Source organism: Numida meleagris, chromosome 1 (assembly GCF_002078875.1).
Source record: "Numida meleagris isolate 19003 breed g44 Domestic line chromosome 1, NumMel1.0, whole genome shotgun sequence".
In the NCBI taxonomy this organism is placed as follows: Eukaryota; Metazoa; Chordata; class Aves; order Galliformes; family Numididae; genus Numida; species Numida meleagris.
Window position 1 is genome coordinate 106,159,193 of NC_034409.1, and position 26,259 is coordinate 106,185,451.

General features: G+C 42.5%; 1 protein-coding gene across 2 annotated transcripts in view; it reads left to right on the top strand.

Annotated features, from left to right (window-relative positions):
- Positions 9,333-26,259, top strand: part of PCP4 (Purkinje cell protein 4) — a 52,830-nt gene continuing 35,903 nt past the window's right edge. Inside the window, exon 1 of one of the 2 annotated variants that reach the window (XM_021405867.1) lies at positions 9,333-9,439. In XM_021405867.1, coding sequence (XP_021261542.1) covers positions 9,431-9,439 — 9 coding nt within the window. In that variant the 5' untranslated portion in view covers positions 9,333-9,430. Of the gene's footprint in view, positions 9,440-13,326; positions 13,480-26,259 lie in introns of those variants that run through there. The other variant, XM_021405863.1, reaches the window with a different exon arrangement.

The window sequence follows — 26,259 nt, forward strand, 5'->3', positions numbered from 1 at the left end:
ATTTGAAATGATTTTGTTCACACTACACCAAAGATCCTCTGAAGTGACTGAGACAAGATTCTGGTGTATTCTGCTAGCAACTCTCCCTGGGATCGATCATGCGGACTTGTTTTCTAGTTAAACAAATCATAATTGAACCCCATATATGGCTGATCTACAGTGCATAGGGTAGCAATAGTGTTTATCACTGCTTTTTAATACAGGATTTAAATGTGGTCTAAGCAGATAAGCAGCAAACAGTTTATGGATGCAGAACCGAGAACACAGCTAAACATCCTGCTCAGTGAGATATTAGTGGGTATCACTCAAGACCTTGGAGATATGTATAAAATATGCTTTCACCTGCTCCTCATGCCTTGTCCTGATCACCACGCTGAGCTCTCAAGAATGAACAAGAAACCCCATTAAGAAGTGAGGCTTCAGGATTCATTAAATACATCGAGTCAACCTGCAAGCTAAGCAGGACCGGCAGGGCTTTCCCACCAACTAAGACATGTTCAGCATGAGCCCTTGCCCTTGGGGCCTGGATTTGAACATTTTCTGCCTCCCCGACAACTTGGGAGTGCGTTAAAACCCAAGAAGTGCTGTGGCCTCTGGGGGAACACCTTTGAGAGGCACTTCCAAGAATCCATTTGAAGCAAGCTAGATTAACACTCACCAAAATGGCAATGCCCTCTGTAAAAGCAGTTAGCAAGTTTTGGGCTTTCCTGGAGAAGAGGGATGTTATTTAATGCCCTTCCTCAATATCAGGTGAGCTCATTGCTTACAGTTGCATAACATCATTAAAGTTTCAGCTTCTGAAGCTTTAAATACAGAGATGATGAACTAAATATTTAAGAGATCCTGAGTTTAGATTTTACTGACCTTCACAGGCTCCTTCTGGTAATTTATATAAATGAATCTACTAATTATTCATAAAAACAAAATGCCTGAAAAGAATGTAAATACAGCACTATTATTGAATTTTACAGCTGGGATCAGAGTTAGTCTTTATGGGCCATAACCAGCACTCTTTCACTCTGCAAAGTCCACTAAACTGCTTCAAATTGTCTTAAAACATCATTGTTCTGGTTGTTTGGGGACAACCAGGCACTAGAATTTTATTTTAGTCAAATCATAGCCTCCCCAGGTAAATGCCAGATCTTTCTAAGCTTCATTGCACTACAGCTGCATAGGGACCAACTACAAAAGAATGCATTAAATCTAAGGGTGCTTTTTTCTAGTACTAAGTGACATGAGGCAGCTATTTTTAATTTCTGTGCAGCAGCAAGTGTTGAACAAGCTACATGTGACCTAGCTTGCATTTTAAAGAGGGAGGATAAGAAATGAAGTGTGTAGAAGCTGCACCCTGTCAGTTACCCAGTCCATGAAGCTGGAAATGGGGGATCCCATGGCTTGGCTTTGTTCACACTCTCTCCCACTGCCATCCATAGAAGTTTGTCATCTTTTTAAGGAGGAGTTTCTGTGCCAGTTCCTACCTAGGGGGATATGCACAACAGCAAAACAAAATAGCTTGGGTACCTTCTTTTTCCCCCAGCTAACTAGAAAGTTAAAGGAGGAGGAGAAAAACAGAGATGCACTTCTGGGACACAAACCAAGGTGGCCACTGGTGCCCTGAAATACCTTCAGGGAAACTTGTTGTTTCAGAGTTCACAGAGAGATACCCAAGAGACCAGCCCCTCCAAGCTCACTTTTGTTCTTACTGTGCTTTGGAAATGGCACTGAGGAAAACTCTGTGCTGCATAAAACAGCACTGTAGTGAGTCAAGACAGAGAACCGCTTATCTTTTGTGTTCATGGATCTATTTTAGAGTTATGTTGACCTTTACAAGAACCTTTATATAATAACACCTCAATTAGAGATACTGGGTCAGAGAGAGCACTTTCTAGCAAGAATAGCAGGTGGACGAGGCCTTCAGAAAAGTCATCAGCCATTCAACTGAAATGTCACCATTAGTCCATAGGAAATGTCTGAACAACGCATTATTATTGGTAACATAGGCATTACAGAAACAAGATGAAGGAAGCAGTTCTAAGCACTTCTTCACTTTTAAAAGTGAGATGCTTTTGGTGAGAAGCATTCATTCCCATTAGTCAGCTGGTGATTGCTTTGATTTCTATCTCCATTTCCAAGCAAACAATGACAACAACCAACCAACAAACAGACAAACAAAACCCCCAAATAACTTCACTTTCGAAGTTTCAGTCAAATTGGATATCTCTACATATCAGGTTAGATCTGTACATGGTGAAATGCATGGCTGCTTTCTTCTTCCATAGCTTATGTCATCTTTCCTTACCATGCCTAATACTCCTCTCAGCAAACTAACCATTTCTGTGGAGGGGAGATTTAACTCAGTGGCACAGAACAAGCAATGTTAAAATGCTTGCGTTTGGATCTCTGAGTATGGCCATTACTAAATTTCTAGAAGCCAGCACAATCTGTCTTGGTCTATTGTTGTACTTCACAGCTCAGAAATCAAAAACTGCTGACCTTACTTTTTATTTGACTAGCTCAGTTTCTGAATGGTAACTAAATATTCTTACCTTGATATGTGGAATGGATCTAATTTCATGAATAAGCAGAAAGTAGGAAATATGCCTAGGAGACAACTCCTAATCAAGTCCATATCCAGCTTCCTACCCCTAGCCAACCTTTTATATAATGTTAATTTTAACCTGCTCAATTTCTAAATCAGGTACATAGAGGTAAAAGGCCCCAAAAGCTGAGGTTGAGAACCCCGGAACTTCAGATATCAGTCCTAAATATATCAATAAAGATGTTATGGAGAAAGATGTTGCATCAATAAAGATGCAATGGAGACAAATCCTTCTTCCTTTTGTTGGCCTTCCTTTGGGTGAGTCCTGACATCAAAAAGCTTTTCCCTCTACAGATGACTGTGTAGTCTTGATTCATGCTTTAAGTGGGTCCATCCTGCACAGCAGAGACAGGCCACTGCCTTCTGAAAAAATTAAGAACCTGTGTGTATTTGTATGAGGTGAGATCAGAGTTGGAATACATTTACATTGGGATCTTCATTCTGGCAGCTGCTAATTATAGATCACTTGACCTGGTGACTTTAACTTCCTTTTACCGGAATATGTTACATGTATTTACTAGCAATACAACACTAAAATGTTTCTAGGACAAGTGGAAAGGAAGGGTTTGGATACCTTAACTTTTTACTTTTTCCTGCAAAATGTCTGACAAAACTTGGCAGTGCTACAGCACAAAGATCAGAGGTTGTTTTGAAGCCCTTGCTCTGTCTAAAGATGAAAAGCAAACAGGACAAAAATCCTTCTGAACTTCAGCACGACGCTGCTGCAGAGAACAAGAAATCCAGTAGATTCAGCAGTCACTGTAACAGTGCTGGGTGGTGCACAGAGGAAGGGGTCTGACAGCAATATCTTTCATTTTTGGTCAAACTAGCTTTCTGCAGCTGGAGTAGGAGAGAAGGCTATGATCCCTGAGCTTCAAGCGAAGGTAAGTACTAGCAGTGATGTTATCTTTGCAATGTACCTCAGCTCCTCTGAAGACGGGAGCCTTCCATATTCATTGTCTGAGCAGAATAAGGATTTAGGGAGTACACAGAGTGGAAGAGTATCCCTGAACTCTGGCTCCTGTGCAACAGTCAAGAGCCAATGAGACTCCTAAATATTTTAATTCATCCTGACATATGCTGTATAAATAAATGCGTGTATATATATACACCTCTGTGCACATGTGCTATGTGTGCATATATATGTATGTAACACCTAACGATCTCAGCTTGCACTGGAATTAAATCCTTCACTTCTGTAAGACACCACTGAGAATTTCTGGGGGGAGGATTTGATTTTTTCTTTGCTTGTTTAATCTAAAGGGCACAGAAAAGAGGACGAGCATGGAGAATTTGTCCTTAGCCTTAATTTCTCCAAAGTCATTGAAGTAAGGGAAGGAGTACATTTAAACTTCTTTCTCTCTCCATACTGCAAGCTATAATTGTTGTGGATCTTTTTAATCACATTAATTCCTTTGTCTGTACAGAGATTGAAAATTGTTAACTAATAATTAGTATGTCTTTTTACCTTTTAATTAAAAAGCTAACTGCCATGGGTAAGTGCCAAATAATTCCTGAGTACTACACATTTTCACATCCTCTCTGCAAATCAAAAGCCAATCAATAAGTCAAAACCCAAACCACTCTTTGGGCTTTCAAACATTTAGGGAATTTAACTTAACTGAAACTGGCTTTCTTTCCACCAAAGTTCAGGACACGTCTATGAATTACATCCCTCAAAATTCTTTGGCTTGACTGAAAAATTCACACTTATATTTGGGTGTTTTTTTTTTTAAATGTCTGTTCTGGTTGTGTTTTTTTGTTTGTTTTTGTTTTTTAGGACAGAAGATTTCTCATGCTGTAGAGTAAGTCATATCATGCAGATCTCTGGATAAAAGTCTCAAATTTTCAAAACTATACTTGATGTATTTTTTTGACACAGACAATGGTAAGATTTTGTTGAAACCATTGACTTCCAGCTCTTGTATGGGAACACAGGTTAGATTGTAACAGAGGCCTTAAGGCATAGATTTTCAGAGGTTCTTTGTTCCTTAACTACATGCAGCCATTAGCTTCTTAATTACAAGGTAAAAATACGTACTAATGGGAGTTAAGCCTGTGGAAACAGCTTTTTTTCTACATTTTCAATTATTTAGTAGGGCAAATTGGCTGATCTGTACAAGCGGCCAGTCACAGAGTGCAGATCTACACTTGTTAGATCCACCACTATCAAGAAGACCAAAGCCTATAATTACAGCATGTTCTCTGTAATGAAGGTCATGTTCTAGATCCCATTCTATTTTCCAGTATTCAAATATACACATCTTTCTGAAACAAAACCTTCCAATTTGAAATCAGCATCCTTCATTTCAGCTGCAACACAAGCTTCTTTTTCAAAAAGTTTGTGTAAAATAGTTCTCTTTAGAAATTCATAGAGTGAAAAAGAGGCACAGACTTCATGTCAGTGTACCGATCTCAAGTCCTTGGAAACTTCAATTTCTGCAGTCACAATCAAAATGCAAATCTATTTTGGCACCAGTGGAATATAGAACACCTTTCAAGGCACAGTCATATGTTAATTTTGATTTTTTTTGGGTTTGATTTGATTTGGATAAAATTTTGACTGAAAATACAGCAGCCTAAGAAGTCATCTTCCCCTGCACTTTCTGTTTCTGTCTCTTCTGGAGCAATCCTGCAGCTAGCCATACTTTAATGAAACCACCCCATTTCCTAGACGGTTCCAATGGTGGGGTTTAAAGCGAAGCAAGACTGTGCAGTTAGGTGTTACTGCTAGTGACCAAGATTGAGAGTACAATTAGTTCTCTTGTCACGCATACACAACATACAGATCTCCAGTTAGGTTTCATTCACACTTGCAGAGAAGAGCTGTTGTTGGTCTTCTTGCACAGGTGAAACTCTTTGGAAGTCTGCGAGCAGTTTTTCTTCAAAAGCCAGTTCAGATGCTCTTCTCTACGTTAATGCTTTCAGGTAAGTGGGAGTAAGAAGCAGTGAAATTGTAGTCATATGCCAGCAGACAAGATTGAATGCATAGCAAGTGCAGACATGATGAACAAGAAGGTGGTATTTTAATAGTCAATTTTCAGAATATAACAGCTCTTGAGAATAGAATAGCTTAGAACATTTTCTCTATTTAGAAGTGTCGCTGCTTAGCTATGCACTTAAGTGAAAGCTCAGCTTCGGTGTACCTTTAAGGTAAAGTATTACCAGAGGCTGGAAAGGCTGTCAGCCAAGGGGTACTTCAAAATCAAAACCTTGTGCCATCAGATGGCATAAACGACAGAGCACAAATACTAGAGGTATCTTTATTCTAAGATCCTCCTGAGATGTTCAGGTAGCTGCTGCATTCACAGAACACAAGGAATGTCAAACTAAGCTGGCTCATATGTTATCATGTCAGAACTCAGGCCGCACCCAGGATTAGAATGGATCTATGTGCCTCTGTGTGTGTAGCTTCAAGTGCTATGAAGTTCAGAAGATGCACACTAAAAACAAAGTTAGGCATGTAGCATTTAAACCCCTAGTTTATCTCTGGGTTGCTTTAGCTGGCTGTGGAAATTTTCTCCAGGGTATGATGAACAAATCTGGAAGGCTTCACAAGACTTGTTCAGAGGGATGAGGGAGAAAAGAAACTTCTCCATGGGGTAGAGGCTGTCAGCTGGGAGAGGGGACTCCTCTGCTCATTGAGAACCTGCTGAGGGCATCTTGTGCAGCCTATACTACAACTGCATGCTGCAGTATATGCAAGCAAAGGAGATACTGCATGAAGGGCACTGCCATCACCATCTACATCATTGCTTTAGAAGAAGAGTGCTGTATTTGAAAAAAATAAACTCAACACCTGGCTATGAACTGCAATTTAACACAGTGCCCTGAAAAGCGAGGGACTATCACCCTCCTTCATGTTTCCTACCATGAAGATGGGGAAGATCTGTAGGGCAAGGTGTGTGAGGAGTGGCTGAGGCCCCTCGGTATGCTCAGCCCAGAGCAGAGGAGCTGAGGGGAGGCCTCATGGCGGCTGCAGCTCCTCACAGGGAGCGGAGGGGCAGCGCTGAGCTCTGCTCTCTGTGACAGCGACAGGGCCTCAGGGAATGGCATGGAGCTGAGTCAGGGGCGGGGCAGCTGGGGGTTAGGGAAAGGGTCTGCACCAGAGGGCGGTGGGCATGGAACAGGCTGCCCAGGGTAGTGGGCATAGCCCCACGTGCCAGAGTTCAAGGAGTGCTTGAACACCACTGTCAGACACAGGGTGTGAATTTTGGGTGGTTTTGTGTGGAGCCTGGAGTTGGACTCAATGATCCTTGTGATTTGCTTCCAACTCAAGATACTCTGATTCTATGATTTTGTGAACTGTGTTTCTCCTAGCTCATCAGGCAGCTAATTCCTCAAAACAGCAGCTCTCATCATCCCTGCTCCCAGGTCCTAAACTGGGACTGCAGGGACATCCTCCACTGTTTGGGTGCTGAGTGCCATTGTGCCTCTGGGCTTCCCTGGGTGCAGCTCAGCGAGCTCTGTGGTGTGCCTCACTTGGAGGCTGTAAACTCCAAGGCAGGGCAGAAAATAAAAGCATTATATGTTTCCACACTGAATCTAGTGCGAAGAGCCTTCTCTGTTAACATGCTTCTCCGTGCACTGTGGAGTACAGCCTGAATTCCAACAGTGAGAATTTCTGCTTGGATATGACACATTTATTTTGATGATGAGAGACACCAGCTCTTGGACAGAAACCCATTTTTATGTCATACCTAACCAGCACACGTTCTTCATGCAGTTATAAAATGAACATGCACAGCTTGCCACCCAGCTGGCTGGCTGGCAACCACTGCTGGCAGTGGCTGTACCAGGGGAGGACATGTGCTGGTGTGTTAATATGGCCCACCTCAACATCATTCTGCTCCTTGCTGGGCTCTCACAGGACTGAATGAGCAAATACATGGAGGAAAAAGTAAATGATCCTGTATGGGCATGATACAAGCAGAGAATGTGCCATGCTTCCAGCATGTTTCATTCCCCACCAAGGTAAGCAGCAAGAGAATTTCAGATCCAGCCTTATTCTCCTGCAACCAGCAGGGCTCTTAGCAGTGTCAGCGGAAGCTGAAAACATTTTCTCTTAGCTGTCTCTGTCACCTACTGTGTGTTTGTGAGCCCTTTGGTCAGAAATAACCCCTTAAGCTCACAGACCAATGGCATTCTAGTCAGAATACAGATACTAATGCAATGCACCAGTGTCTGCCTTTCACTGGAAAATGTCACATAACTCAAAGCTGCTTTAGGGGCTGAACTTCACCATTTTTACTTTGGATTCTCACACCATACTGACACTTCTGAAGCAGTAGAACAAGCTGCTACTCATGCAATAAACTCCCACCTTGCTTATTGCCCGCTTGGTATGCTCACAACAAGACTCAGGACAATTAACATTAATTTACATCACTTTTGTAAAAAACCAGATGCCAGGGGGAGATGAAGACAGTATTTTAAAATAGGGTTTTCCCCCTCATTTGCTACAGAAAATAACTGGAAAAGCCTCAAAAAAAAAATAAAAAAAAAAAATCCTGCAACACAGTGATCCCCAGTTGTAAATCATAGAATCATAGAATGGCTTAGGTTGAAGGGGACCTCAAAGCCCACCCAGTTCCACCCACCAGCTCAGGCTGCGCAGGGCCCCATCCTGGCCTTGAGCGCCTCCAGGGATGGGGCGCCACAGCTTCTCTGGGCAGCCTGTGCCAGGGCCTCACCACCCTCTGAGTAAAGAATTTCCTTGACATCTAAATTAAATCTCCCTTCTTTTAGTTTAAAGCCACTCCCTGTCATCCTATCACTATCTACTCCTGTAAAAAGTCGCTCCCCGTCTTGCTTATGGGTTCCCCTCAAGTACTGAAGGGTTGCACTGAGGCAAGGCAAAGGGGCCTTCCAGAAAGGCATTGCAAAATCTCTTCTGCTGCCTCCATCCAGACGAGCCCTGGATGTGGATTTTGATGGAGAGGCTGCTGCAGGGTGTGGAAAGGCTGGCAGTCTTCTTGGGCTCTCCAAAGTGCTGGTTTAACTTTTTTTTTTTTAATTGATTGGAGAGAAATTTGAGGGAGTTAAGTGCATTCTTAGAGCAAATTGAATCTATATTTCTTTAGATACATGAGTCAGAGCATCTGAATGTGTATTTCCAAATATAGGCATTGTGCTCCATCAGAAGATGGATGCCGGAGGATAGCTGCATAATTTCCAAAGTTTTAATTATTTTTTCATTGTTGTTGAGGAAATGACCAAGAGCGCTTTTTTCCATCTCTCCAGGAAAACTGCCTGACAAAGAAATACTGTACCTTTTAAGAGAAAGAGCAGCGAGGTTCATGCTGTGACTGTCTGAGGTCTGCCATAGGGAAGAGCTGTGGTGGGCGACACAGTAGCCATGCCACTTTGGTGTCCCATTAGGACTGAGCATGGGATTTCACATTTTCAGGGCATCTCCAGCACACACTTCGAAAGCTGGCAGAAATGGGCAGAGAAATTCACCCTCAGACCCCAGGCTGAAGGATCTGCCCCCCAAAGGCACAACCAGCGGGCGAGGTAGAGGGAGGCAGCTCCCCCGTTTCCCGCGGGCGAGCATCCACCTGCGCTCCCTCTTGGCGCGATCGCCGCCCTCCGCCATTTTCCCCCTTTGCCCGTAGATCCGCATCCGCCCGCCAGGGGGCGCCGCGGCCCCTCGGATGAAGGGCGCGGGGGGCTCGGCGCGGCCGCGGGCGCTCATTGGCTGCGGCGGGGCGGGCCGGGCGCGGGGCGCCGCTTCTTAAAGGGCGGCGCGGGGCAGCGGGCACGCGGTGCCGGGCGGGTGCTGCCGTTAGGGGCGCGGGCGGGTGTGTGCGTGAGGGGCTGCCGGGCGAGATGAGCGAGGTGGGTGAGCGGCCGTTGGGCGCGGTGGGGGGTCTGGAGCGGGGGGGGGGAATCGTTGGAAGGGCGGGAGGGAGCCACTGGTGCACCTCGGAAAGTGTACGGGAAGGTGGGTGGATGGGACTGAGCGTTAGGTGTAACGTTTACTTTCCTAAGCCCAGCTGGAGAGGGTAGGGAGCTTCGGTTGTGGCTGAGCTGAGAGGTGGCTTGGTTGTGTGTGGGGTCTGAAGCCTGTAGCTTCTCCAGAACTGCTTTTTATTGAGTCTCTACAGGTGTGTGTGTTCCTTCAAAGTGTGAGGTGTTTGCCTTGTTTTGTGCTTTGAAGGACTGTGTGCCACGGTGGAGGACTGGGGGTTTGAAAAGCAGAATTTAAAGGTGTTTGTAGTGCTTTTCTCTGCACAGAACCAGCATAGGATAAATTGTGTGAAAACCAGATGTGGGAGCTCATGGAAGAAATAACATCTCTGTAGTCTGATGCTAATGTGAACTTCATAAATACTGTCCTGGATAGGATAATTACAGAAAAAAAATGTGAGTAGTCCCGTAGCCTGAAAGGATTGTTACCTGCTTGTAAGTAAGCTTATTTAGTAGAAACATTCTGGGGGCAAGCTAGTCTTTTTCTCTTAGGTGTGTACTTGGGCAGGATGACTCCTTGAATATCAGTCAGTCAAGTGCCAGCCGGAGTCAGCTTGCAGCATCCCAAATTCTCCATGGCACTTTCCCTCGGGGATGACTAGTGATATCTGTAATTACACCTTACCAAGCACCTATTTCTGGAGGCTATTTCCTGTTACAAAAGACCTGCCACTTCTCTAACAAAAGGATATTCCTGTCTTAGCAACATGAGTAAAGCAAAAAGAAGCACTGAATTAGTACTGACTAGTTGTTGGGCAGCTGATATACTTTGGTGCTCTCTTAGGTAAAAGATTTGAGGTGGGGACCAGAGAGATAATTGTGAGGAGAAGCTTACATTTTGGTTTGTGGGTCAGGCTAAGAGGAGAAAGCAGAGGGAAGCCTCTTTGTGCTCTCCTGCTGCTTGCAGAGATCTGACAGCCCAGATGTACTGCACCATGCTTTCTGTGACCTCTTCTTGCCGCTGCCTGCATTTGAGTTCTCTGGACAAAGCCCATGCTGTAGTCTTTTAAAGTAACTACACTTTTGCTATCCATACTGGCTGCTCTTTTAAGATAGTGTTTGGGCAAATATTCTCTGGTGAAGAGGAATGGTTGAATGATCTGCTATACTAACTGCAACTGTGCAAGGCACTCCTAGCTTATATTCCTGTGCCAGGCTGTACTTGCTCAGTAATTCCCCTTTCATAGTTTGAACTATACTGCTTGCTTTGTGCATAGTGTGTTCTGATGAACATTAAGATTGCTGTTAATACCACCACAGGGATTCTTTATTCATAATAAATTTCTTGGTGCCTCACAGAGCAGTATTTCTAGCTCACCTTCAGAGCTAGGAATGTTATCGTTCTCTGTTGCGGCACTAAGCCCCATATATATGATGCTTAACAGTGCAATCAATGTCTTCAGTCCTACTGTCATTCAACCAATAATACTGGAGCATTTATCACCCACAGCTGCACTGAATGAAAGTCAGAAGACTAGTCTTTTTCCAAAAGACAGGTAGGAGCAACTGGACCAGCACAAACCACACCTGTTCAACAGACTGCTTAAAAACAGAGGCAAAAAGATCAGAAAGCAAGCTCCTTAAGCATCTGTTTGCTCTGTTTGGATGGGAGTCTTGGTGGATTGCAGTTGTAATGCTATAACAGAATTTTTTTTGTTTTCTTTGTCCTAATCTGACAGAGAATCTGAGGACTGTGATTAAAAAAGGTTCATCTAGAGCAATGAAAAGATTATCTCAAAGTGGTGTTGAGGCAGCCGAAAGGTTTTTGCTTATGTTAATAATTGCTAGTATTTTAGTGGAACTTAAAATGCAGTTGTAGCAACCTCTGAAAAGAGCTTTTGGATCTTTCAGAAGTTATTTGCTGTGACTTTCATGGCTTCTTATTTTATTGCCTCAAGCTAAATTAACTTCTTTCCTGTTTATGTGATTACCAGTCTCCTGATGGAGAAAGCTGAAGAGGAAGCAGCCCTTAATCTGACTGTAGTACTCCTTTATTTTCTAGCACTAAGCTTATTTTTTTTCAGTAAGGAAAGAACTTTTCTGCAGAAAAATCTTCATCTGCAATTTGTCTAAAAATGTATTTAAGATACTCTGCTAGGCAAAGATCTGGCACTGTAAATACAGAGAACTTGAGGTATAAGGGTTTACCTAGTTGTATCGTGCAGGTGTCCAAATGTGTTTATTGCTAGATGATTCTTGGTTTTAGCTGGAGATGGTTTATTATGTACTGAAATGTGTTTTTAGGTGTTGAGGTAACTTTGAAAATCTGTTCTCAAGGAACTGAGGAGCCTTTTCTCTAGGTCTGTAGGTTTATTCCTTTATCTTTAATGAGTGTGGAGAGAATGGCCAAGCTGTTCAGCATTAGCTACTGTCACACAGCATCTATGAGACAGATGCAGCTGTTGTTCCATTAAAGATTTCTGGTCACCTGGGATGAACTGGGGGAAGTCATCTTGGGTGTCTGGCTCACAGAGGAATGCCAAATCACTACACACACTCACCAGTGAGCCTTTAGGCTCAAAACTCACCTCAAAGAGTCTGTCAGCTTCTCAGTGATGTAACTATCTGACATGCTGAGTTTGTCTGGTCATGCCGACAGCATTCCTCTGGTATGAAGATTTGCAATAAGCATTTTTAACTTCATACAAACATTTTTACAACAATCATTACCACTCTTCTGTGTTGAATGGCTCTGGCTGTTGCTAGGGATCAGTCTTACTCTTGGAGTCTGACTGTGGAGTGCTTAGGTCTCTTAGCTGGGCTTGGAATACAAAGAACTCTAGCTGTTGTTTCTCTCTTGACCTGAAGCAAGCTCCTTCCTGTTGCCTTACAGCTCTTGAATTTGGCATCAACTGCTGTGTTGTGCCCACCTCCGAAAGAATCATGAAGGGTACATCATTGTGTTACCTGTAATGGGGATGTGTGGGGTATTTCTGGCTCATCAGCTCAAATCTTGTGGGGAATGCCTAGCAGCTCCCAACTATAGCCCAGTGTACTTAATTTGTATGTTTTAGAGCTCAGATTACTTTCAGATAGTTACTCGCATTGGGAAAGATGTTGGCTTCACTAGAAACGTGATATACTTAACACAGGGGTCAAAGGCGTTTCCTGAAGTTTGAGCTTCACCAGTCCTTGGAGTGAGGGGAGATGCTTACAACCAAGGCAATCTGCTGAATCTGTCTACAAGGCAAGTAATACCACGTAATCTAGTGGTGTGGGCGTGTTTCCAGTCTGCTAGAGCAACATAGGGTGTCTGCTTCCTTACAGGTTAAAGAAGAACCTGGGGGGATATGTTTCCATCACTCCAGACAAGTACCCTAGCCAGGAAGCTGTTATAGAAGGATAGGAATGTGGCCAAGAATTGAACTTCAGGCATAAGTGCAGGTTTCTGCCTGAAACTAACTGTTTCAGGTAGTTAAGTGGGAGAGCTGGAACTCCTTAATGGATTACTCTCCTGAATTCAGTTTAATATTCCACTAAAACTGGGGTAAACTGTTGATAGCTTGGGTCTTGGGACTAGATATATTTAAGCACTGAAGTGATGTTTCTAACCCCAATAATTCTGATAGCAATAAATCGGAGAGATGGTTTTTGTGGGGGGGGAAATATGCCATGTTTGTACAAAGGAGCTACTGTACTCTTATGTGGTGCTTGCAATCTAGGTTGTGGAGGGAGATGGTGTCTGAGCAAGCAGACCTTTTGCAATAGGATGAGGGGGTGGGGATGTGATGATGATGACGATGCCTTTTTTTCAGATACTGCAGTGATCCTCGACTTCTGAACGACCAGTTTCACTGAGGTTATACCCACAATAGGTGCACAACTGCATAGATCTGAAATGCCATAAGAATGCAGTAGGCTGGAGGAAGAAATTGTGCAGCTGTTGTAGGATGGGGGTGGGACCAAAGGTGTGTGAACATCCATTTTTTTTAACTCAAATATACGTATTAGCTGGGTAGTAAATTGCATCTCAAAAGAGGAGGAGGAAAGGAGAAGTTGTTACTTTAATTATCATTTTGCCTGCTCTTCAACCAGTGTGATTTCAGTAGATTCAGTCATCTTTTTCAAACAGCGCATATGAATGAGGTTGGAAGCTAATCTCCTTAGTTTGGTGAAGCTGGTATGGTTTAGAAAGAAGCATGTTTTCTTGCAATGTGTATAAAGCCAACAGATTAAAAGAATGCTCTAATGGAGGACAATCAGCTTCAGAAGCGTGCTTCAGATAACATATTTCCCTGTAAAAGGGTAACTTCAAATGGAAACCTCTGTATTTGTAAAAGAGAACTGCATCCAGCACTTCAGTAAGAAGATTAAAAATATGATTTCAGGCTCCAAAGCCATGTTACTTTTTAATCAAATGTCCCTACATTTCTAATGTATCATCAAGCTTACAGGGGTTATCTCTCAACCATTTCTATACTGACTTGATCATACTCGTGATGAAATAAGGTACATGGTCAGTGTTTGCTGTTCTGTCTTGCTTCTTTATAGTTTCTTAGACTTGAGATGTATGTCACTGTTTACATGTTTTCTCTTTCTGTAACAATACTACAGAAGAACTTGTAAATGAGTGGCTAGTCCCAGACACTGGTTATGTAAATCATGAAACACCCATTGCTTGGTTGAAGAGGGCTGGGAGAAGACTGTGTGTATCAGAGGAAAGCTGTGCCTTTCTTCATCCTGTCAGTTGAAGCAGAGCCTTAAAATCACAGGGCTGAGTAACGCTTTATTCTATGAGGCGTAGGATCCTTTAATAAAGATGAATAACAGCCTCTCTTTTTCTAAGAAAAGGTGTTCTGTTTCTTTTTCCTGAGTTGTTTAGACACTAGTTTAACAAAAATAGACATGCTAAATAAATAGAAACTAGGTGAAATCATAACTAACATTCTTTATCCCTTTACTTTTCCATCTACTTTTAATAAAGACAGTCATTCTTTATTTCTCTTCTGGAAACAGATGGAGGAGACAGGTGAGATAAGCTAGTTGTCTCTCCTTAGGACAAGAAATGGCGGTCTTTGGAATGGGCTCAGAGCAAGCAACTGTAGAAGAGTTGTAATTGTGAAGCTTGCTTTTAATGACAGGGTCAGGGGAGGAGTAACCCAATTTATCGTCACTCTCCATGTCTCTTCCCACCTTCTATATAAAAGAGTGTATGGAATAAGTGTTGCATTGGCCAGGCCTTCAGCTGCTGTTTTCTCACCTGATCAATTCATACCAAGTGGTATGTACCCTCATTTATGAGCAACATGAAACTTGGAGGAAGCAGCTCAAGTTCAGTCAGAAAAGTGAAAATTGCCTACATGCCTTGAATATTACTTAATGCTGAGTTGTCTCTCCTCTTAAAGAGGAAAGTATTATTTTATAGACACTAAATTTTCTTACCTTATCACCTTAGTATGCAGTGTATGAAACATAACCCAGAACAGAGGTGTAGCTTATACTGTGAGTATGGTGAAGGTAGACAGAATGATGATAGAGAACTTTTGTTGAAGCTGAAAGTAACAAAACAAAAGGAGGAGAAAAAAGCTGTTAAAAGTGGTGTCCTTCTGTCTTCAAACTTTGAAGATTCCCAGGTTAGAGGCAGCAAACTGGTGAGTGTTGCGCTAGCTTATGTGTGAGGCCTGCAGGTTCTTTGGTCCACACTCAGCTGATCATGAGCCAGCAGTGTGCCCAGGTGGCCGAGAAGGCCAATGGCATCCTGGCTTGTATCTGAAATAGTGCAGCCAGTAGGAGCAGGGAAGTGATCATCCTGCTGCACTCAGTCCTGGTGGGGCTGCTCTTTGAGTGTTGTGTTCAGTTTTGTGCCCCTCACTACAAGAAAGACACTGAGGCCTTGGAGCATGTCCAGAGAAGGGCAATGAAACTGCAAAGGATCTGGAGCTCAAGTCTTATGAGGAGCAGCTGAGGGAACTGGGATTACTTCTGGAGTAGAAGAGGCTCAGGGGAGACATTATCACTCTCTACCTCCACCTGAAAGGAGGCTGTGGCAAGGTGGGAGTTTTTCCTCTTTTCCCATGTAAGTAGTGATAGGACTACAGGGAATGGCCTTAAGTTGCACTGGAGAGATACAGGCTGGATGTTAGGAAAAATTTCTTCTCTGACAGAATGGTGAGGCTCTGGAATAGGCTGCCTAGGGAGATGGTGGAGTCACTGTCCCTGGAGGTGTTCAAAAAAATGTTTAGATGTTATATTGAGGGACATAGTTCAGTGGGAAATACTGATGATATGTGGATGGCTGGACTGGATGATCTTGGAGGTCTTTTCCAACCTCGGTTGGTGATTCTGTGATTCTCTAGTGTGTGGAGATGAAATGTTATCTATGGCAGGATGTGCACAAGTGTATATTTAGTGTCACAAACAGGGTCTTGCTGTCCAAGGGCCTGACAGACAGTATAAGCTGTTTTTCACCAGCTTTATTTGCTGCTCTTTGGCTAGCTCACTTGATTCCAGCTACCCAATAGTGCCACCAGGACTAGGGAAACCACTGTAGAATAACTAGATAAATGGGTGTTCTGTTTTCAGCTGGAACAGAGTTGATTTTCTTTGTCTGCTATGTTGCTATGTTTTGGCTATGGGAGAAAAACAATATTGATAACACACCAATGTTTTAGTTGTTGCTGAGCAGTGCTGTATGTAGCTAAGGGACGCACAAAGAACTGGGAGGAGAGAGAACCAGGACAACTGACCTAAACTGGCTTAAGGGATGTTCTGTGTCATAAGATGTCATGCAAGACTGTAAAACTGGGGAGTTGGTTGGGTGGGCTGCTGCTGCTCAGGGACTGACTGGGCATTGCTCAGTGGATGGTGAGCAATTGCATTGTGTATTGCTTGGTTTTTTTAAAAAAACATATTTTAAAAAATTTGTAATCGCTATTATTCCTCTCTTCTTTTTCTGTCTTAGTAAATAATCTTTATCTCAACTTGCGAGTTCTACCTTTTTTTTTCTGATTCTCTCCCCCATCTCACCTGGGAGTTGGGGAAGTAAGTGAATGGCTGTGTGGTGCTTAGTCACCTGCTGATTTAAACCACAACAATGGGAACCAAATGTTCAGGCTTTAATGATTTAAACTCAAAGGCTGTATGTTGCTGTGCACCTGAATGGGGAAGGTTATATGTTGGTTCACAGCATGAAATGACTATACTAAAAATAGGGAAGAGTGAAGAGCTGCAGGGAGCCTGGCTAGCTGTACGCTCTGATGTAGAGGTGTCTGTGGGGATTTCAGGTATGTCATGTCATCCCTAGAAAAGATGCAGTTCAGAAACACCCAAGCAAGCACTGACCAGGCCTATATCCCAGGAAGCCGGACAACTCTCAGTGTAATGTTATGCTACAGGTTGTTAATCTTGTCAAGAGTTAGTAGGCTCTTTCCAAGTGAATTGGTGGCTCTTTCCAAGCTGAACCTATTGGTATGCAGGATATTAAGGAAGAGCAGTGATTTGTGAGGGTATTTTTACAGATACAGTAATACTTTCCCACAAAAAAGGTTGGCTTTAGTGAAGTAGTGTTTCTGAGCCGGACTCATTCAGCTGAGTCACGTCTGACCAGTCCTACTACTTGACATGCTGCTTTGCCTTTACATCTCCACAGAGAAGCTGTGTGTTTCAGCAAAGCCCTGAACAGGCACTAGGATGAATTTGAGTTAGTGAGAGGAGAGAGTGCCCTCTTCTATAAGAGAATGAGGGAGCTGGGCTTTGGATGTGCAAGATGTATTTCCCTTCAAAAGGGACTAAACAATACATCAGACAGGTGAGTGTAGACATCCTGAGGTAGCTGCAATGTAATGGTTGGTAATGGAGTGTAGCTGGCCTGAGATGAACCAAAACATATAGCTAAAAATGTAAACATCTGAAGTGCTCAAGTCCCGAGTCTTCAGTGAGGCAGTAGGGGAGGGGTGTAAGGGATGGAAAAATAATTCTTATTAAAAAATCACAAGCATCTCTTTCATTTGGTTTCTAGTGCTTTTTAGTCTCTAGTTCCAGAGCTCCAAGCAATGGGACTACTGCTGTCTTGTTTAAAAAAAAAAAAAGCTTTCAAATTCCAAGGACTAAATACTTGGTATTCTGGTTGTTGAATTTTTAAGCACCATTTCAAAACTAGTTTGAAATACCTTGAACAATGCCTTTATTGGAACTTGGGAGATACTGTGTGGTGTTCTGGAATGAAATCTGAGCAGCACTGAGAAGCAATTCCTTAAATTCCAAACGTATTTTAGTGAAATGTGAGGTGAAGGGATACAGAAGATGGAAATGGCTGCAAAGCAGAAGCATCAACTTGACTGGAAGGAGGAGGAAGAGCAGACTAGGCAAATGGGGGTAGCTGGTTTCTGCAGATGACATTGTGGAAAAATAAGACGTGAGGCTTCATAGCTGTTTCATGCATATCACTACTCCACTCAGATCTGACAGATGCATACTCGCCACTTAAAAAAGAGAACAAGCACATTGTTGGCTTGGCACGCATTTTAAACTGCATGTGCCAGCACACGTGTGCTGCAGTTTAAGCAGGTCAGCCAAATGCCTGAGGCAGGCCAACTTCATGCCAATTTTAATTGGTCGGTCAGACTTGGCTAGCTATCACTTCAGCTCATTTCCCAAGCTATGGCACAGCACTAGCATCCAAGCCAAGCTGAATGTGCCTCTCCAGAAAGATTACAGGAGACCCTCAACTTGCTTCATGAGGTTTTTATTCTGAGCTCTGCCTTCTCTTCCTTGCTTTGGATAGAAGCTTGGTGCATTTTCACCCTGAAGCTGGTTAAAGGGACAGATCTGCAAATGTAGAAACAATTAGCTAAGGATCTAGCATTAACCTTGTAAATTGGGGGGGGGGGGAGGGGAATGAGAGTTGCAAATCCAAATTCTAACACTATTTTTCGTGGTCATATCACATAAGCCTTTAAAATTAATAGATGTTTTCATTAGACTGCAGCATGTCGGACAGCACACAGCTGGATCTAAGTGAATGTTGTAATCTGCTTTCTGCATGAAACTTAGGTCTGTTGGGATATTAACAAAATGAATACATGGCTTTATTTTCTGGAGGAACACATTCAGGTCCTTTTTTAATGACTTCATGTAATGGACTGTCATTAACCATATATGAATAAGGTGACAGTATCTTGCTAGGTAACATGGAGCGGAGAAAATGTGAATTTTCATTGAGCTTGCATCGGAAAGAACAGCTCTATGGAGGAGGAGTATTTGAGACAGCTCAGGGAGGGAGCTTTTCTTGAATTTGGCTGACCAGTTTTTCAAACTGCATACAAGCCAGCAGTGTGTGACGGCAGCCCAGAAAGCCAACAGTATCCTGGGCTGCACCAGAAGAGGGGTGGCCAGCAGGGAGAGGCAGGTGATTGCCCCCCCTGGCTCTGCCCTCATGGGCCCCCACCTAGAGTACTCTGTCCAGACATGGGGTCCCAGCATGTGAAAGACATGGAGCTTCTGGAAAGGGTCCAGAGGAGGGCACAAACATGATGGGAGGGCTGGAGCACCTTGGCCATGAAGAACTTCTGAGGGAATTGGACTTCTTCAGCCTGGAGAAGAGAAGGCTCTGGGGAGACCTTGTTCTGGCCTTCCAGTACACAAAGGAGGCCTACAGGAAAGATGAGGAGAAGCTCTTTACCAGGGAGCGTAGTGGTAGGACAAGGTATAATAGCTTTGAACTAAAAGAAAGGAGAGATGTATATTAGATACTAGGAAGAAGTTCTTTAAGTGTGGTGAGGCACTGAAGTAGGCTGTCTATAGAAGCAGTGGATGTCCCATCCCCGGAGTCATGCAAGGCCAGGTTGGATGGCACCCTGGGCAGTCTGACTTGATGGGAGATGTCCCTGCTTATGGCAAGGAGGTTGGAACTAGATTGTCTTTAAGGTCTCTCCACCCCAAACCAAACTATGGTTCTGTGATTTCCTGTGAACTTGTTCCAAGGCTAGGACACTGCAGAAACTGAAAAATACTTAGTCCTGGGTCAGATGAACCTGGTGAGTCTGCCCTTGGGGTCAGGAATGTTGGGAACTACCAACAGCTACATTGAAAATTGCTTTCTTAATTTCTCGGCTGCTATTAACATCAAAGCTGATAGTAGCATTAATTTCACTGAGCAGCTGCAGGGTCTGGAGAGCTTCTGATTTGTGGAAATCTGTATTTTTCAGCCAGCTCTTGGATGAAGCTAGTGATCTGTCTTTTTTTTTTTTCCCTCTGCATTCTGTGTGAGCATGTATGATTGCTGTCCCTGATGCTCGGCAATCAATGTGACCTTGTGCATCACCCCATCCATTTTCCTTCTTAGTGTGGTGGGGTTATTTCTAATCGCTTGGCTGCTGCTTAGATGCACAGTGCCAAGGCAGCTTTGTTAGGAACTGCATCGCATTGGAAACAAAGCTGCTCCCCCGAAGTCCCAGTGGGTCACTTTCAATGCAGATCTGAACAATGAGGGACAAATCTCTGTCAAGCACGGCCCAATTTCAAGGCAGCTTCAGCTGCCAATTCAGAGTTCCCTGTGTAGGGATGTCCTGGTGGCACAGAGCCAAAGATAACAGGTCTGCGTCATCTATTTGTGCAGCCCCTGGGTAGGGTGTGCTGCCAAGGCTGCAGTGTGCTCTCAGTCCAGTGATTTCCCCTGCTGCTGGAACAGCCCCACAGAAGCTGCTGTCAAAACTGCAAATGGCTCTCGGGCTGCTTGCGGTCGCTGTCTGTGACCACACAGCCTGCCTGGAGGGTTGTTTGTATAGCGACCTGAAACTGCCATAATCGATAACTTCTCAAAACCTGGCTGGGCAGTTCCAGCAGGCTGTAGTAACATCTGTTTACCTCTGACATAAATAGGGATGTGGGAAGAAAGCGAGAAGGAATTTTGTTTGAATTGTACAACTGGAAATAAAAAAGCTAACAGCAAAAGCACCAGAACTTCTGTGGTGTGGGAAGATGCACAGTCCGTTTTAATAATGATAAAGTCGATATGATCAGATATGAAGCAATTTATCAGTGCAGACTTCTGCCATCAATAACCAAGCTGTCCCTTGAAGACAGCCTCTAACTCAATTACATCTGGGCTTGTATCTTGGCAAATTAAATTACCCTCAATTTCAGCAGAGTTTGGAGGAATTAAATATAAAGTAAATATTTGTTTAAGAAAACCAACACCATCCATAATTAGCTATATCATGCCTGAGCGAAGAGCCTGACCCCTTAATTGGCTTAGTGCACTCTTCCCATCCGAGACTGCTAATATTAAAGGGTACCCAAGATGCCCTCTGACCACTTTGCCCAGGTACCCAGGGTTCTGATCAGCTCCTCATCAAATGCCACAGTCAGCTGCCGCTATCTGTGCCTGCACAGATGGCCAGGGCTTATAATGGAGATATGCTGTTTGCATGTGGCTAGATCTCCCTGTCACCGAGCTGTTTTGGTAGTGTCTGGCTGCAGGGTGTTTCTTTGAGGTCATGCAACGTCACGGGGAGATGCAGATCCATGTTGAACTGATAACTGAAATGTTTTGGGATCTATTTAGCAAATGATATTTCAAATCAGGAGCACTAGAATATTTAAAATTTAAAAAATATAGTGATACAAAATAACTTTTTATGAGAACACCAGAGTTCCAAATTCTTTTTATCAAGAATTTTTGATCCATTTGCAGTTCCAGTTTTTTAGGAGAAACTCAGTTCAGAGTAAAATTATCTGCTGAAATCACTGTGGGATGCAAGGAGATCTTTCATCTTAGGAGTGTTGTGCAGCAGTGCTGGAACAGATCACCCAGAGAGAGTGTGGATTCTCTGCCCCTGGGGCTTGCGAGACCTGGCTTGGCAAAGAATTGACAATGTTCTCCCTTGGGGTATTTGCTGGACCAGAGACTTCCAGAGGTCCCTTCCAGTCAATGCTGCCCTGGTTCTGTGGTTGAAATTCTGCTTCCTTCCATCTGTACCTCCTCCTTTTTGAGCTAGGGCTATTGTATCTTTGCTCTCCTATGGAGATCATAGTGATTCCCACCGTGTCTCGAGGATTACCAAAAAAAGAAAAGGAAGACTTTGAATATTTCAGAGCAGGGTATGTTTTGGTACTCAGTTCTCAGGATCAAACTGTGGTGCTCCATCCCGACTTTACAGCCTGTTGCCTGTTCTGTTGGACTGATGCAAACAATTAAACTCTTCTTAAGCTGGATTATTCCAGTGATTATTTTCAACACAGCTCTGCAGAAAGAGTACTATTCACTGGAATAATCTTAGTGATACTGTTTTCTGTTTGGCTTTGCAAGCAATTTTATTTGGACAAATGAGGCCTCAAGGATGGAGAGGTGTGGCGGGACTGGATCATACTGGGAAGGGGAGTTCTTAAGGCTGGTTTCCTGCTCAGAACTTTCCTTTCTGGAACTGCAGTGACAAATTTAATACTACCAGTAGATAAGAACTAATAGGATTAAAAAAAGAAGAAACCATCTGAGGAACTCCAGTCATTTTTCATTTATACTTCTCATCTTAATCAATTTATTTTTAGTAATTGAAATATTCCTCTTGGGTCACCTTGATGTTTCCTATTTATCAATTTGCAGTGTAATTAGGATATTACCATCCTTGTCCAAATGGAGGTATTTTTTTGTCAATTGGTGTTTGAAGGCTTATTCCATAGTTAATTTTACCCTGTTTATCTTGTGCTTAACAAAATGTAACATGCAGTTTAGAGATCTCACAGTACCACAGTGAGATTCCAACTCTCACTCAAACAACTAATGCTGCTGAAGTAAACACAAGTACATGTTCACATGTGAGTTCTCCTGGAAATAAGCCTTGCAGGATCAAGCCCTGTTTCCTGCAGGAAAAAAAAAAAAATGAAGGATTACTTCTCATGCCTGGCACAGTAATTAACAGGATTTGGGAAATACATTCTTGCAGCTGCTTTCAAAATTAACTTCAAAGATTCCATTAATCCCTGCCTTGAAAAAAAAGTGATTACAATGTCTTTGGAGAAATATCTACTTAATAATGTTTTAATTCAAAATATGCTAATAACCTAAATATTAAGCAAGCTACTGTTTGTGCTAATTATGTTGATTATGTTTGGTGTTGGTGTAAATATTCTGTTTAGAACACTGCATTGCATTTGAATACAAAATCAGCAGGTTTTCAGTGTGTTGATTTATAAATTGCAGTGCAGTGTTGGTGAAAGTGGGGCATAGTTCTCCTCTGTGCTATTAGAATCTATAAATACAGCACTGTAAGTGGGTTTCTGCATCTCAGACAGTGCTTCTCTCTGCTCCTTCTCATTAGCTGCCTTCCTCTTTAGCCTGGAAGCATACTGGGTGCTTGTGCTGAGGACTTAACTCAAGCCCAAAAGCTTTGTCTGGTCAAAAAGTGAGCTAGCCACACCTTGTTGATTGGGGCAAATGCCTGAACTCTGCGAACACCACCATGGTTAAGGCACCCTGTCTATTGGGTGAACTAAGCATTTTTTTGTAGACTTAAGTAGTTTAAATGACTAAAAGGTACAAGGATGTGAATGCTGAGGTTCAAGTTGTATCCTATATAGAAAGGTGAGAGGCAGCATTTTGGCAGCTTGGTTCCACCAAGCTGTGACTTGCCTTTTGGAGCTAGGGATGCCTCTGGGCATATGAGGGTTGAACAGAAGACTGTATTTTGCCCTGATCACTGCGATAGCAAGAGCCAGGCACTGATGCACACTGTCTAAAAGGAAAAACATCTCTGGTTATCCACAGCTGTGTTGTTAATTTCTGGGAAATATTTTCTTGGTTACTAGGATGTCAATATGCACATGTGCCCATGGTCGTGTGCCTTCAGTGACTAAGAAAGTCATTGAAAACCAGTCCTCAAATACCACCACGGTTTGAATCACGTCAGTTCATCTCTGCCCACTTGTGGGGTTTTAATGTGTAAAAATAGCTATAGGAGATCCTTAAAATTAAGGACAGTCAATAGCTAGTCAAGTACAACACTGCTTGACCCATGAAGATAATTACAGAAATAGTCAGAGTGCCAGGAGTTGTTTAATTTTGACATCCAGTATTGAAAGATGAATCCTGGCACTCTTGCTCTGGCAATATTTTGCTGCCCTGGCAACACAGGATGGCCAGAAAATAGAAAATTCCCGTTGTGTAAAGGGACATGTAGAGAGTGCTACATAGGTTTCTACTCTTTCACAAAGAACTGAGATCCCAGGGTGATAGCAGCTAGGGAAAGTGGTAGTCTCCAGAAAGTCACTTCTACCAGAAACTTAGTTATAAAAATGACTGCTTTGTACTGAAATATACATTGATAAATATTTCTCCTTTCTGTTGAGTGCTCAAAAGATATGATCTATGATTTCCTGCAAAGATGTGCAAGAAGTCAGCAGGTACATCAGTCACAGATTGAATCTATCTGTGAATCTAAGTATTGGCTAGATGCTCTGTGTTTGTTGCTGTTACCTTAAATGTGGGCTTCAAAGGATGATTTCATCTCATAAATATTCAGTACGAGGTCTGTAATGTGGGGAAGAAAGTGGAGAGACTTTTAAGGGTGGCAAAATAAACTAATAAGAAGAGTTTACTTCTAACAAAGTTTTCATTGTGATATTCAAGCTTCTCTGGGATGCTTCAGTTCTGATTGTAAGCGTTCTTTATGTGTAACTAGTGGGATTTGCCATCGATCTATATCACAGACTGGTGTTGCAGATTTAAAATTGGAGTGAATGTGTGACAGTAGAGTTTGTCCATGGCTCTCCTGTCATATACCAAGACACATTCTATTGCTTCCCATTCATCTTCACACTTTTTGATATACAATTCCCAGCAAAGATGAATTTCACTGAATTATTACACTGAAATTTCAAATTCTACAGAGTATATCCACTTGTTCCAGGTCTTAGCTGTTTGCTTCTTGCCCCTGCTTAAATTTCAGGTCTTCATCTGCTTTCTGACCTAAATTAGTTGTTTGCTTGATCTTGAAAGAAGAGCAGTTGTACAATGCCCATTGATCTCAGTCAGTTCTAGATGTCACCTCATCACAGAATTAGTTTCATGTGCTGTGCATTTGTAATGTAGTGATCAACCAGCAACAGCAAATGGTTCTCTCAATGCCCACTACCTGTTGTTTTTTTAAATTGAATATTTGATCTTTATTTTTAATAGCAAATTCATACCTAGTATAAAAAAACATGGAAAACATCATTTTCTCAGAATCAGGAATTGCAAGTAATGCACCTGGACAGGAAGTATATGGAAAACGAGGCTATATGAAGGATGTAGCTTTGTGGGTTTTTTGTCTTTATATCTGATTTATTGCCTTTAGTGTGTAGGAAGTGGGCATGCAATTGTAATGTCCTCACAATTCCACCTAGGGTAAGAAGAGAAAATGCTCTGTGAAGTAATGATGCAGTAATGATGATGTAAGTATGCTTTAGGATCTTATGTGCCTATAAGTGAAGTGAGCTCAACTTTGGCTTGTTTCATTAGTCTAAACCTCCCTGGTACCTTTGGAGATCAACCAACGCTAAGTAAAAATCAGCCTAGAACATTGTTTCCTTCTTGTTCCTGGATGAAGCCATGCTGATTGCCCAGATTCAAGGTACTGAAGAGGAAATACTTAGTCCTGAAATCAACAGGCATCAATGAGACGTATCTCCAGATTGTTCTGTGCTGCAGACCAGGAAAATTACGAGCTGTACTTAACAAACTTAAGAAGTCCTTGAGTGAATACTTATCATAACATTTTTATCTGTGGAAAAGTTTATACTTTATACGTTTATACTTAACTTTATACGTTTCTAAAATGTATTTTTCACTACTTTTCTCATTGGGATGCTAAAGCAGCTGATTTTGTCAGAGCAGAAGGCTATGAAAAGACACCAGTGAAACACTTTAGGTACATCTTATACATTTCACAGAAAATTCTGTATAGAGAACAGATGTCAGTGATAGCAGCACAGATTAAAGTCTCTCTTGGCATACAGCTGGCTGACCCATGACAGGCGTATTTATGCTGCATTGTACCAACATGTATTTCCTTCTGTCACACACCTAATGCCTTTTGTGTTAGAGAGGGACCTGGTAGCAAAATGAGGCTTAAGAAAAGCCTGGGGTTTGCACTGATCTCACTGCTGTTCTCTAGTCGGTGAGAACAGAGCACACTAATGACATATTTTATGTCAGTGAAATAATTAAAAAAAAAAATTCTGATTCAAGGCTACACTGGCCATTTCTGATATTAACTTTACAGAAACTTTCCACTATTTCTTTTTTTTTTTGAATTTTATTCATGGGTGCTCTTTCTTTTTTTCCTTAATGTAGAAACAATATACTTTTGAACATCTGCACAACACTGCTTTACTGGGATACAGCATTCTATACCATATCAGCTCTGCACTTGAATGAAAAAGTAGAAAACCATTACTGCTGAAAGGACCCATTTGTCAGAGCTTCATGACAGTGTCACCTCCTGATATTGGGCTTCCTGTAGCTCCTCACAAAAAAATCCCTCTGCCCCAGAAAACTTTGTAATCAGCAGCTGGATACAGTCCCTAATGCTGAGGTGCAACTTGGAAGTGTAGCTGAAAGGGTCAGGGAATCTCAAGACAAGAAGGGAATGTAACAATAAGCAAAAATTAGGTTTGAGATTGCAGGGTAGGTTAGAAGAATGAATAGAAAACCTCACTGCAGTAATATAATGTTCTTACTGAGAAGTCCTCCTGGCTGAAAACTCACTTTT